This window comes from Rhyacophila brunnea, unplaced genomic scaffold, assembly GCF_057557595.1.
Source record: "Rhyacophila brunnea isolate RB1 unplaced genomic scaffold, BYU_Rbru_1.0 scaffold_20, whole genome shotgun sequence".
Lineage (NCBI taxonomy): Eukaryota > Metazoa > Arthropoda > Insecta > Trichoptera > Rhyacophilidae > Rhyacophila > Rhyacophila brunnea.
Window position 1 is genome coordinate 607966 of NW_028232860.1, and position 15483 is coordinate 623448.

The following is a 15483-nucleotide window of genomic DNA, read 5'->3' on the forward strand; positions in this document are numbered from 1 at the left end:
GTGGACATGGAATATGCATGCCAATTTTATTTATATCCATAATCCAAATTTAAATGAAAAGAGAGTTGTTTGACTCAGATTTATTTTTATATGTAAGTATAAAAACCAGTTTCCAAAAGTAACGATACAAATATTATGTTTTATTAATGCTAAATAAAATTTAATCTACCCACGTAAAAAGTCTTCAGACCAGAGATAATAACTTTCCTATTCATATTGTGTAGGTATCTAATATCTATGAACATATTTTGCCCATCTTCTTAATTCAATAAAGTGTTTCGCCGTCGTGACAGATGTGTCAATATAAAAGAATGTCAAAAGATTAAATATTATTTATTATTCGTATTTACTGTGATTTAATGTGATTTTATATTATCCGTAAGTATTCAAAATGTTTCTGGCCAACGTTTAGCACAGTATTATTTGAGGAATACGTTACAACTCGTCTGTATTAGTTCGTTTTTACCTGTCCTTCAATCTGTGTGAGACTTTTGTCGTCTTGAGAATATGTCGACATTAAATGGGCCCCTGTATTATTATTTTTGTGCATTTATTTGCAGTTCCTTTTGATTCGGGATGTCTGTCCCTCCATTGGTTTGCAGCACACCTCCGCCTCCAGATCATGTTGACGAATTAGTATATAATGACGAGTTTTCTTTAGACTACGAAGGTAAGTCGCTTCAAGCGTATTTTATATTTCACTTCATAGAAATTTCCCCTGCTACTTCTTCAGTAAAAGCTAACAAGCCTACATTATTAGCAGTTTGACTTCTAGAAATTCAAACTTATTGGGCAACAATTGCCTCATTCTTAATGTCATTGTAATCATGTAAGTAGATAGTATAATTTTTCTTATATGCCTTAGAATATAATAGAATATAGTAAACAGGGTAATGCTAAAGTCTAAATAATACGATAAAACTATGTGACCTGGATTGAATTTAACACACTAATAGATTATTACTATTTGATTGCTATTAGTTATGCAGTTACAAATTGCTCCATTGATAGATATTGTCGTGCTGTAAATCAGTGTTTTTGGACCTAATAGGTTCAGCAAGTTGCTAACATCCATTTCTCGTAAAAACATAAATCTGTCAATACAACCTCCACCATGGGATTTCCATATTATGGTCTTCTTAGGATTGAATATAGTAAAAACAAAGCGGGCATGTCCAACATATCGATCGCCGGCTGGATTTTGATCATGGATATGTAAAAAACGTTTAAGGTTCATTTAAACGTCAGTTCTGTTGTCCGTTTAGTCGAGGTTTCCGTTTGGGTCTGTTCAGTTTTGTTATTTGTTCAGTCTCAGTTGACAGTTCAGTTGGGAAACGGCGATATATATTTACGTATTTTTTATCCACTAAAAATGAATATTATTTTTATAATAACTTTCTAAACATATTGGTTGGTACAATACTGTATGTACCTACCTATATTTGAAGAAATATAATAATATTTCAATTAAAATTAGAAAAGTAGTATGAAAAATACGGCGACAAGTAATTTACACGTCAATTTAACTGGCTCTAAATCGCTCTAAAAACGGATACGAAAGCTGATGGTAAATCGCTTCAGTTTTGCATTTCCATGTCAGCTTAACTGACAGCTCAACTGAAATGGAGTCTGATTGCTCAGCAAAACTGATTGTTTAACAGTACCTGTATATTCAGGTGTAATAAATTATGTTTATGGAAGCATTAATCGTTTCTATTTTTATTTCCTTAATAAGCTAACGTGAAAGTCATTTTCAAATTTACCATTAGGAAGCGAAGCTTGTGTGTGATCTCCTCGTATCACTTAATTTGTATTGCATCACTCACGGCCTGTCAGATAGAAAAGCTTTGAATCCCCATGCTTTAAGCCTCAATTACATTGAGCTTCTTTACGAGCTGTTTATTGGCGAATTTAAAAGCGGGCGATTCAGCTACTGCGATTTGATGACTACACACAAAACTTTCCATTCGCTGAGAAGCCACAAACCAGCGACTATTTTGACAGAACGTAGTTCGTTTTTTTACCGGGAGGTTGGTACTGCGCAGACGCAGTAGGCCCACACGCCGGCGTGTAACGTGTAAAGTTGACCGGCTTTCAACTTTTCTCGGTAGAGTGTTTACAACCTGCTTATTAGCTTATTCGATGATTGCACTGGGCGACTTTACAGGCAGATTGTAAATTCGCCAATAAACAGCTCGTAAAGAAGCTCAATGTAATTGAGGCTTTACACTGAGGCATAGTTTTATTTTACCATGGTTCAGTAGGCTTTTTGCACAGTATGAGGATAGTTTGACGATGTACTCAAAAGAAGATCATAACTAATCATTTTCACAATGAATGGGAAATTGTGTACATATTTCTTTGTGATGGTAAAAGACAAGTGGTGTTGTTTAATTTTTAAGACCTCTGTGCCATTAGCCGAATATTAGAATGCATTTGTTTATGTTGAAAAATGACAATGTAAGAGTGTGCTACCTAGTCACTGCCAGTTTTTATACTCGATGGTCGATCACAACCTACTTGAAGTTGGACATGCTTGCTGTAAACAATCTATACCGGCTTCATTTTAATGTACATATTCTGAACACACCATAACAATGCATTAGATCACAGATGTTATTAGTATATACCTTTGTGCTGTAAAATTATTGTACATTGAAATAGGACATTTGAGAAGATATTATTGTCTCATTCAAAAAGAAAAAAGTGTTCATCTTGCTTTTGATTTCGATTCGGATGTTTTAAAATTGATTTTCTTAAAACCGTACATATAATATCTGTATATTAACCCATTGATCTAGTAGAAAGTGAATAGCGCGTAGGTTAGCGTGGACCCTAGTGATACTATGTGGGCTCATTTTTGTTAAATCAATTTTCTAATCAAACTAATTATTGTTTAGATATTAAGTACCTACATCTAAATTTAATTTAAAGCCATTGCTGTGACAACATCAGGATACCTACTGATATTGATGTTGTATTTTTAGATTCTTCTCCAAGTCATCAATATGATTCGAGAGGGTATTCCTTCAATGATCCTCCGTCGGTGAAAGAAACATCGCCCGACAACATCGCCACTAGTCCGTATGTTTCACCTTCAGAGAAATTGTCCACATTCCAAACCGACAAGAATGAATCGAACGAAGATAAAAATATTAACAAAGAGGAGCAACATCCTGGAAATATTGAGAAGTTGTCACCTGAACCGGATATTATCCGACGGCAAGATGAATTTAAAGTCAACGATATTTCAAATAATATAATCGAAGACAACGGCATCGAGGACTTAGATTTGAAGCTCGATAGTTTACAATTAGACTTCCAAAATGCCAAAGAGTCCATAGAGGATACGTTGAATTCGACCTTCGACGATTTCGGTACATTCCTGAGCACCAACACGCCGAACGATTCCTTAGAAAACTCGATTTATCTGCCAATTCCCGGTCTGACCGACAGCAAATCTGACAAGCCTCCAAAACTCCACGATATATCTTCAGATGGCAGTTTTTCGCCGGCCAACGGAGACAATAGCGACTCTGAAATAGGATGGGAGAATATTCCCGATTCCTTAAATGAAAACACCGATCTTGACAATATATCAACTGACGTTCCCGATATATTTTTCGATACTAGCGTCGTTTATCCGGATACCGATAAAGATCTACCGGATACTGTTAGCAAAGAAATACAAGATAGTATCAATATAACTGATACGTGCCAAACGCTGACAGACTCTTCCATTTCTAACAATGACGAGTACACGATCGACGCTCAGTTTGAACCGATTGGTAGTCTGTCTGATAGTAAAAAAATTAACAGCAGCATTCAGCATTCGGAGGATAATATCGCAGATTTAGTATCGGATACTTTCGAAGACAATGCCAAAAATACTGAGCCTGCGACTGATAAAATTCCTCCGGATAATATTGATACCCTCGATTATAAAACGGAACCGTCTCACGGCGCGGACTTTGTCAGTGATGCATTTAGCACTTTAAGTTTAGCTAGTGACATACCGATTAATGTTGAGCCACCTAGTGAAATTGAAACACCAGAAATTCCTGATGGTACTCTGGAAGTATTTGAGACTGATGTGAAGTCGTCTGTCGATGATGACTTCGATGATTTCGCGGCATTCCAAACTGATACCGATTTAAATCTATTTCCTGACAATATAGAAATTGAATTTGCCGGTAATTTTGATCAGTCCGAAGCTGATGCCTGTGATATCAATATTAGTGAAGACGACAAGTCGTTTTTTAAGAGCGATTCCGTCGGAGATGACGCATCGCAATCGGACAATGACGATTTTGGAGACTTCGATACGTATGATCCGTCGTGTGAACCTGTTGAGTCAGAAACGCCGATCGAATCGTCCGGTTCCATCCATATGACGGAGTTTGGCAATTCGAATGACAGTGAAATATATGAAAAGCTGTGCAGTGTCGTTAATGAGATATTTCCCGATGAGAATTACGATGGCGACAGTTGTAAGGATTGCGAGCTGAAAACAGCATTGGGCAACAACTGGAAGCATCTAAAAGATTATGAAACCGAACAGTCATATTTGTTTCAATGGAATAATTCAGCGAGCCAGAAATCATTATTGAAATCTCTCGGAATCGACTCTAGAAACATAGTAAGTTTAAAGTTTTTTTTTAATTCAGATTTTCCACGTATACGATAGATAAAATTTCATTATAAGGGTAGACTTTAGAACTATGCAACGCGTCACTGACACATGACAGAGGCATGTGTCAGTGACGCGTCTCGCATCAGTTTGCAATATATGACAGATCAGCGTTTTGTGAAGTGGTGTCTACTAAATTGTCATCATGTGGTAACGGCCATGGTTATCAACATTGATATTGTCCCGTAAATAAGATTTATACTGTAATCTGTATCTGTAGAAGCTAAGATTTACCATTAACAGTAAATTAAACTAAGGAACGAACAAACAACTTCTCTGGTTTCCATTAAACAATCTCTAATAAAATGATAAAATTGGAACGTTACGATTTACGGCATTCGATGGTATTTGCAACGATCCGTGGCCTGACGTGTAACCAATTCCACTCAGCTTGGTGGGGTATTTACCCACACGGAAGCACACGCCATGGCACGAGGGTAAAATAAATAAAATGTAAATTCAACCTATCGTTTACTAAAAGATTTACAAGGTATCGATACGGCTTATATCCTTTAGTTTCTAGGATTTTTACGCCCGTAAAGAACTGTGTTGATCGTTATACCTTGACTAAAAGAATAAAGTTTAGGAATTCAATAAATGAAAGGGAGTAGAAAAAACAAGAAAATGTTGCACAGTCTCACCCCGTAATATAAAATTATGGATTTAATTAGATCAGATTATATAAGATTAAGATTTAATCAATTATATAAGATTTATATATACAGATATTTCGATGATAAATTTATTTCTGCTGTAATATAACAAAAATCTGCCGTACATTTGCATGCATCTCACGGCTGCTTAGACACCGATGGTTTGTCTAAACAGAAAAGCATATATTGTCAGGCATGCTACAAATAACACCTTCATAGATAAACTAGACTAACTAAAATTATTTGTTGTGAAATAATTCATCGCCAATCAGGCCACAGATGGATTATTTATTATCAGATTTTTAAAGAAGATTATCTCAAAATAATATCTACAAGGCCAGTTAAGTGGTAATGTATATATTTACAAAATTTAGAACATCTAGAAACATATTATTTATTATATTTATTTTTTTGAAGAATATTTTGATACTACTGAAAGACATAGTGATACCCCAAATATCATTAACAAAGCTACAGAACCGTGTAAACTTGTAGAGACTGATTGTGAACACACATAATTTGAAAACGTCTCATGCATATACCCACTAGAAAAAATCTCTTTACAAAAAAAATGGTGAGACTTCTACCTGTAACTGCTGGATTCACACCAGTGCATTTTTTCAATTAAGCTACAGGCCCTAGTAGTTGTTAAATGAAATGCTTATCAAATTGTGTTACAATGTTGGCTATCGGATTTTGTACATTAAATTACAGTAGATATCAATTAATTCCTTAATTATTAATAACCAACGTCACAGATCACTCCATTATTTAGTTTTTATAACATACTTGTACCCCGTTTACATGTGCATGGATTTACTGCTGACAGTACGTATTATCGCAGTCTTAACAAGAAAATGTACGTGTAAACATATATTATCCTGCAGTTACAAGATTGCATGCATGAATCAAAAATGTTCGGGAGCTCTGAATTTTCATGTGACAGTTAGAATTTTTTCGATCTGCGCGTGCGCAGTAGAACAATAGTGACGAACCAGCCGGCAAAAAAACAAACTATACCGCGGCTGATTTTTACGGATTGTCAAATAGTACCATAGTAATTGTTAATAGTTCCATCACGTCTCGCTTACTCTTGAAGAATGAGATTGGAGAGACAGTCAGCACTTTTATGTGTAAACAGTTATTGTCACGATAGCTTAAAATACACACTATTGCTGCCAGTAAATCCATGCACATGTACAGGCGCTATTAGACTTGCTAATTGTTTGATAAACTATTTTTTTTTGTTCAACGAATAAGACACAAGTTCTATATTATATTGAACATACATTCTCAAGTCTTATTCATCGAATAAAATTATTTTGAGACTGATTGTGTTTAACTTTTTCCAGTTATTTGGTCCCAAGTGGAACACGAACATGCCTAGATTCGCCGCTAACCTGGGAGTCAGTCCCCTTCAGCCCATCCGGCAGATCTCCAACATGAATGCCATGTCTGACTACCGAGCCGACGACAGATCAGCCAACGAAGATGAAGGGTCTGCAAATGTCACCTCTGATTGCAAAGAAAACGACTGGGAAAATGCTACCACACTATCGACGGCTGATTTACAAGCGTGTGAGTAAAAGAATCATTTTAATAATCTAATCAGATTCTGTATACTACTGTATACATACCAAATAAGTGTGAAGTCAGAAAATATGATACAATTAGAGTGATGCCAAGCGAGAGAAAATGATCCAATAGGCTTCATGTGAGAGCTGTCGGGGCAGTAATTAAATTTACTCTATGTAATTCATGCGCAGTAGAAGAAATTGCAATCTGCGCAATTTCAAGGTTAAGTTGTTCCATTATAGCATAACATCACTCGAAGTCAGCGTTGCCAACTTATTGTTTTTTTTACCAGATCTAACATTTTTCGATAGGCATCTAGCTTGCAAAAAATGCATCTATCTTGTGGTATTTTTACTAGCGTTTTTTGATGCCTCCAGCAGCTTTAAATGTGCTGAAAATTCGCTAGATATTTAGTTTATGTAATTTCAGGCATATCAATTTTCTGACCATCAGACAAGTACTTAATGAATGTAGGTCAATATATGAGAAATAAAACAGTATAATATACCTAGTAGGTGTCAATTTAATTGAAATTCGTATATATTTTTATAGTGCGGTACCTATTGAATGCATACAGATGACAGGATTGAGTGGGATTATTTTGTAAATTTTTAGATAAGTTTCTGGGAAAACACAGTGTGAATTTTTCTCGATAATTGAAAAAAATATATTGATTTTGTTTTTTGTAGAAAAAAAATCATTTTCACAAAATCTAGCGTTTTTCTTGCCAAATAACTTGTTTTCGTACCCTGTCTGGCAAGTTTTTAGAAGTTTTAAGAAGTAGGGGGAAAATGATACCAAAATTTTTCACAAAAAATATTAAATATTAACGAGGGATCTGTCTCTAAATTTGTAGGCCATGGGCTTAAATTCTGCAGCTGGATCAAACTCGCATGTTATTTATATTTGTACCCAGGGCATAAGCTTAGGAGGTTAAACAAATGGCTATCAAATAATTCTTGTAAATGTATAATAAACTATATGAACATAGGGCAGTTTAACTCTATTCTGGTTGAAAATAATGATTTATCGTTATACTGTTATACATAATAGTGTAGATATCAATTAAGTTTTTCAATAGTAAACATTTTTATCTTTGTTGTTTTTAATCTGCCTTTTTATCATGATAAAAAATATAAATATATAACTAGGTATATTATATAATATGTTTTTTAATAATTGGTGTAAGTATAGTAATCAAAATAATAATAAATGTTGTGGTCATGTGGGTGAGTGATAAGCAATCTATGAGAATTTCTAGAACGGTAAATATTCGTCACTGTGTGAAAATTGATTTTGTTTTGTGTATGTATGTGCATACCTACATATTAAGTCATACTCGAAGATGGAACGTAAATTTTATTGGAATCTTTTATTTAATTGAAATGAATGTCATAAAATATTGTAATACTCTAGATTTTGTAAGTGACATAAAGATTAAAATAAAAAAATTATACCATAAAACAAATGCATGCCTTGAATTCTTTATTAGAAGTACACCATCAGCGTTTGAAAAACATAATCATTTTAAATCATGATTAAAATTCAATACTATGTGACTATCATTTTAAAGGCAAATGTCAACATGACAGCAGTGGCGTAGGCTGTAGAGATCCGACATAAATAGTGCACACTAAACTTTGTCAGTCATACTTACATAATTGTTTACATTGAATTACAAATTACAGATGGTGCTGGTTAGTTTTGTAAAATTCATGTTCCCCTTCCTAAAGCAAACCAGTATTGGTAAAAATATTCGTCTATCAATGAAATATCTAAAATTATGTATGATTTAATGGTATAATTTTAGATATTATATTTTATAGATTGACGAATATTTTTTGACCATTATCTATTGCTTGATTTACACAGTTAACTAACTAACACTGTCTATAATTTGTAGTCTTTAGTTCAATGAAAACAAATACCTATGACTGACAAAGTTCATGTTGGTTCTTAACAGCCTATCTTAACCCTTTGCTACTGCATGACGGCATTGACAGTAGAGGTTATGATTAATTCTTGTTCCTCATGATTTTTTTGTTCACTGATTTGGAGATTTTCATTTCTTGAGAAATTTTCAATAAAAATCTCAATGATTTTAGAATTTTTTGCCAGGAATAGGTAGCTATATACATTATTGAGATAAATATGTTGCCAGCCTAGTTTTTTCCTTGCCAGGATCTAACGTTTTAAAGTAATTTTCCTGGGAAAACTTTCACCTCTTGAGAGCTAAAAAATATAAATTCTGAATAGAATTTGTTAAAACTGAGTTCGCTGATGGAATTTGGGCATTAGAATAAATTACTTTCTATTATTGTATGCATCGTCACCACGATAATGTTATTGATTTTCATCTCTTGTATTTTTGTGAAATTTCCTTACATGTCTTGCTTAAAACGCCATGGATTTTACTGCGACCCTTCCTGTTCTACCCTATCATGGTTATGGTTGGTTTCGATTGTCTTTGTTATGTTTTTTTTTATCACTCTCCATTCCCTTCATGTCTTCGTCAAATCCGATCCTGCTGCATTCGCATCTGTCAAAAAATATATTCCCCAACAATCCAGCCTCCTACGCGGAATCCCTGCTCCTAGACCTTGAGCACCTAATGGCGACACTGGATCAAATGACATCCGGTCAGTCGGCCCATTTTAAAATCAGTGACCTTTTTAATAATGGTAAGTAGTGTGTCTCGTGTTCCATTTCTATATTAATTATTAATTCGGAAAGTATTATGTATGTTTGGCGTTTATAGAGAAATCACCATGTCATCTAATAAAAAATAATCCATAGACAAGGCTTTTAGAGTATGCTAGGTCTATAGTTTATGGTTGCCCTATATCACCCATTTTACTGTAAATTAAAATTTTTCTCACCTAACAACTTAAAAAAAAAAACAACAATTTAGAAAAATAGAACACATCTATTTTTAGGTGTAATGAAATTGTGTTATCTGTATTTTGAGAAGGGTTCAATTATATTTTTTGTGATCAAAATCGAATAGATTAAAAAATCTTTTGTAAAATCTTAATAATGCTGATAATAGACAAAGAATTTTGTGGTAAATTTCGGGTTTTGAACATAGACAATCCGTTATCTTAATAGATAAGATGTTTTTGTCATTGTGTTGCCCCATCTTTTTACGTCTTATGATACATACACCTAATTGCTCATATAAAATATTGTTATGCCGTAAAACAATATTATGTTTGGTGATTTTTGCATATTTTCAACACATGCATTATACATTTAATTTCCATGTAACATTCATTGATCTGTTGAATATATTCCGTAAAATTTTATATTGGAGTTTGTAATTGACTCGTAATTTGGAAGAAATTACAAATATAGCTATCTAGATTTGCCACAATCATGTTCTACAGTGACTTTATCTATATATATAAAACAAAGTCGGGTTAGTTACACCATTTATAACTCAAGAATGGCCGGACCGATTTTTATGATCTTTGATTTGTTGGATTTGTCTCCGCCCCGAATAGCAGAATAACTATTAAAATATCGGATAAATCACGGAAAAAATAAATTATGAAGAAAATTAATTTTCTCATACATTTTGTATGGAAAGGCTTTTGACTGACATCATTGAATTTGAACGATGAAAACCTCGCGCATTCGAAAATAAAAGAAAATCACAAAAAATTTAAATCCGTATACAACGCCATCTCTGATACATGACAGAAACAATAAAGAAGAAACAAACAAACAAAAGAAAGAATGATAGTCGAAATGTCTAACTGTCAATGGTGTAGTGTGCCCAACATTTCGTGCTTCATGTCAACAGCTCAGTTTGCTTGAAAACGACGAAAACTTGAATACTCATTGGGATATGACAATCGCTGAAGCAATTGTTTCTGCATCTCCAAGTCAGATACGCACATTTTTTGATATCATTATTTCGACATGCTTCCCATCGAATATACCTGAACTGTGAAACAAGTAAAAGGATGACATGTCAGAAGACATTTTACATCGAATTTGTGTCAGTTCAGCGAATCCCGATCTCGAGGTGAATGAGGAGACAGATAACCAGGCTTCGTTTTTGATCGAATACATGTGTTACCTCATGTGCGGCAGTTTTTTAGTCAAGTTAGGAATGCCAACACCACATCGTGGAATGAACGACGCTTTCAATCGAGAATTGGAACGTGATCGTGAATATGATCGAGATGCATTGAACTAATCAGTTCGAACGAATGTACCACTGTTGAACCCTCAACAGAAGGACGTGTACGATACGTTAATGAAGGCAATTGATGATGGAAATGGTGGCTTATTTTTCCTCGACGCGCCCGATGGAACTGGGAAGACATTCCTCATGTCATTGATTTTGGCTACTGTTCGTGCGAGATCCGAAAATGCTGTAGCAGTTGCTTCTTCTGGGATAGCGGCCACGTTGTTAGAAGGATGCCGAACGCCTCATTCAACGTTGAAATTGCCGACTGAAAAACCGACATGCAACATTGCGAAATACTCAGCAATGGCCAAAGTTTTGTTAGCAAGTAAAATCATCACCTGGGATGAATGCACAATGGCGCACAAACGCGCATTGAAAGCACTCAATTGAACTATGAAAGATCTGCGCAATGACTCAAGAAGTTTTGGAGGCGCAATGATTCTACTATCTGGCGATTTTCGCCAAACACTACCAGTCATTCCAAGATCGACAGCTGCTGATGAAATAAATGCTTGCCTCAAATCATCGACTCTGTGGTGCTATGTGAAGATACTTCAGCTGACGACAAACATGCGAGTTGCATTGCTAAACGATCCATCTGCTCCAAGCAATTGCTGACTATCGGTAACGGCCGTGTTCCTGTCGATGAATCGAGCGGATTGATTTCGTTTCCGCTGAATTTTTCCAATTTCGTCTCGACTAAGGACGAACTCATCAACAAAGTGTTACCGAACATCATTGCTAATCACAAACATGACAATTGGTTGAGTGAACGAGCATTCTTGCGGTAAAGAACAAAGATGTGGATCACTTAAACTTCACAATTCAAAATCAAATCGTTGGTCCACTGCATTCCTTCAAATCTATCGACTGTGTAACAAACGAAGACGAAGCAACCAACTATCCAACTGAATTTTGAAACTCATTGGATCTGCCTGGCTTGCCACCGCACAATTAACGACTGAAGGTTGGCTTGGTAGTCATCATTGAATTGAAATTGAATTACAATATGTGAACTTACCAGACCCAGGATTCGAACATGGGACCCTCGACACTATATACCGGCGCTTAATCCACGTGGTCATCGTCATGTACAGTGTGTACAGTTTAATATAATTAAAATACTTTTCATTTTGATTTGATTTTTGCACATTTATTGAACTTATTCATTTTGAGTATTCATTTTAACTTAATAAAAAACTGAATTTAATTCAGCTAATAAGTTAACACAAGATTATTGATTCTGAGGCGGTACGAAGTTTGCCGGGTCAGCTAGTATATTATAATCTCTTGTCTATTACCATTCAAGATAAATGATAAAATAATTAAAGAAATATTTATAGTCGGGTGTGTAAAATAAATAATTATTTTTGTACTGGCGACATTTTATCTATTGTCTTATTATATTGTACCCTCTTGTTATTTTCCTTTTCTAATATTCTTCGTTAATTTGCAGCAATCGAAAGAGGTGAAGAGCACACAAACATCCCGCACAGCTGTGAGCATGTCAACGCGCCCGAGCAGCTCAATAAATCAGTGAAAAATCCCACCCACCCGACGATGCTGAACATCGGCCGGCAGATTAACCTGCCCGAGACGCACATCTTCACCCCCACCGACTCCGAGACGCCCTGGTCTCACACCGTCCACTACAATGACACCGATAAAACGCACTCTTCTAAAATAGATGAGAGTAGCAGCGCGTCGTCGAATACTTTGAAAGCTGAACCTTCGGAAGGTATCGAGTCGAGTGCTTTTGAGAACTTCAGTGATTTTCAGAGTCACACCTTTGGCACCGTTGGTAAATCATCAGGCAATGTTGATACGTCACAGTATGACTTTGATTTCGTCCTCAATGAAAAAGTGCCGGATGTAAAAGAGCAGCTTCCTAAACAGACACTGCCTTTTGTGGATTCAAGCGCAAAGGAAATGGACGATTTCGGTGATTTTCATTCTGCGGAAGCCCTAAAGCAAGTTTCGCAGGTCACTCCGTCTATTCAACCGCTTCATGTCTTAGAGCCCGTCAAGTTGGCCCCCAGTGTTCCACTCGTGAATTGGCCGGCGCCGGGCGATATAAAATCGTCAGCATTCGAAGAGTTCACGGACATTCCGGCGGTGCCGCCTCTTCAGCCCATTTGGGACGACGAACGTCTCGAGAGACCCTCATTCGGGACCGCGAAGCTCTTCTCGTCAGCGCCTGCCTTTATTTTAAAAGAGTCCAAGATAACCTCAGAATGTTTCGTCGGAGATAATACTACAGAAAGGCCAGCATTAAAAACTAATGTGCAATCGTCGGATTATGATGAGTTTTCTGATTTCCAATCTGTAGCTGAATCGTCAAACAGAATACAGTCTGTCAGTTATGGCACCGGTTTTACCAGTCAAACTAATGTTAAAGAAATGACTCCCATATCTAGCGTCGACATGAACATGAATAAGAATATAAGTTTCGAATCGAAGAATGCTAGCGATACTGTGAATGATGATTTTGATGATTTTCAAAGCGTCGAATTTAATTCAGTGCCGTCTCTTTCCAAAGAGGCCCCAAAATACACATATAGCGTGCAGTCTTTCCCCCGGCAAGAGTTCGTTCCCAAATATCAAAATACTTACCAATCTTCTACTTCGGCGAAGAATCCGACACCGAAACCTTTAGGTTTTCCCATCGATCAATACAGTAGAACTCCTCTTCAGCCGATATCTGTTCAGCAGACCGAAGACTACGCTCAGAAGAGCGCTTCACATCAGATACTTCAGCCGCTGTCGCTGGAGAGCTACTCTCAGATTAACTGGCCGGACCCTGGCATCGATCTTCAGGACCTCTCCCGATTTAACCCGATCAATTCTATTCAATCGTACACGGAGCCCAAGGAAACGTCTTCGAAGAATAACAATTCGCACGGAAGCAGCCAAGGCGTCGAAGACGATGGTTGGTCCGATTTCGTTTCCATCAAACCTGCCAATCAGAACGTTAGTAAATCCGGCGGATTTAATACCGTTTCCAACAATCACAGTGCCGGTGCCAACGCTTCAATGGAAGACACCGAAGATTGGTCCGATTTCGTGAGTAATACAGTGTTGCCGTCGAGGAACTATAATGAAGTGAAGACGATTAGTCAGAATATACATTCCCAAGCCAACAGTGCCGCCCCGTACAAGTTCAAGGGCGGTTCGAATCCCTCCGCGCCCAAACCTGCCGAGGCGCCCCCTCCCATCAGTGTCCTGCCTCACCTCTCGTACTCCACGCCTAAGGCCGGTGTAAATAGAAAGTATAACAACCACTTTCAGAATTTATAACACCACCGTTTGACGAGAAACGAAAACATCGCCTGAATACTCTCGCCTCTCGAAGTACAGACTATACGGCCTCAATACGACACTGGGAAACGTTGCGTGATACAGTAATTTATGAATAGTTTTTAATTAATATGAAGTAGAAAATTGATTATCTGGACCCTAGAATTTTGGTAAAAGGATGGTTATTCACCAATGCCAAGTAAAAACACAATATAATATGCCAACAGGTAAAATGTTCAAGAAATATCATTGCTAAATGAATATCCATCAGGGGCCGAATCCAAGTCAGGGGCCGGAAAACCTTTGGCACACAATCGTGATCTGAGTATGCTTAGGACACTGATAGTGGTTGATTTTAAGTAAATTTATGATAATTTTAACATAATTATTATTTTATTTATATACCATATTAATTATCAGTGACGAGGGGTGGAGGTAGGCTGTTAAGACCCGATATAAATAGTGCACACTAAACTTTGTCAGTCATACTTATTTGTTTTCTTTGAACTAAAAATACAAGTGGCAAATGGTGCCGGTTGATTTTAAAAATTCAATTAAACCCTGGCTAACCGAACCCTAATAGTTTAGGTATCCTATGTGCGATCTGACAATAATAGTGCACGATTTTTCAGTCATATTTATTTGTTTTTGTTGAATTAAGAGTACATATTACAGATAGTGTTGGTTAGTTTTTTAAAATTCATTTACCCCTGCTAATCTAACTGTAATATATAAAAAATATTCTTCTATCTATAAAATATTCCTATTAAGATCATATGTACCTCCACAGAGTGGAGGTTTATATCAACAGATTTCTGTTTTTACGAGAAATCAATGTTGGCTACTTGCTCAACGGTCCATACTCTGACAAATTGAAAAACAATATGTATATTTGCCAGACCCAGGATTCGAATCTGGAACCCACGACGTTATAAGCCAACGTGTAAGCCGCTTGGCCATGGTGGGCTAGCTAGCTCAATCGGTAGTGCATGAGGCACTTTATAGATAGACTAAAGTTTATCTATTCTGGCTTAGTTAACTTACCAGTTTACCAACATTATCTGCAATTT

At 36.3% G+C, this 15483-nt stretch overlaps 1 protein-coding gene across 1 annotated transcript; it reads left to right on the forward strand.

Annotated features, from left to right (window-relative positions):
- Window positions 1-262: 262 nt before the first annotated feature.
- On the forward strand, window positions 263-14651 carry Afti (aftiphilin). The gene is made up of 5 exons (XM_085948440.1): window positions 263-378; window positions 561-670; window positions 2988-4639; window positions 6696-6921; window positions 12573-14651. The coding sequence occupies exons 2-5, from the start codon at window positions 577-579 to the stop codon at window positions 14411-14413; spliced, it is 3813 nt and encodes a 1270-aa protein (XP_085804566.1). The 5' UTR covers window positions 263-378; window positions 561-576; the 3' UTR covers window positions 14414-14651.
- The last annotated feature ends 832 nt before the right edge of the window (window positions 14652-15483 follow it).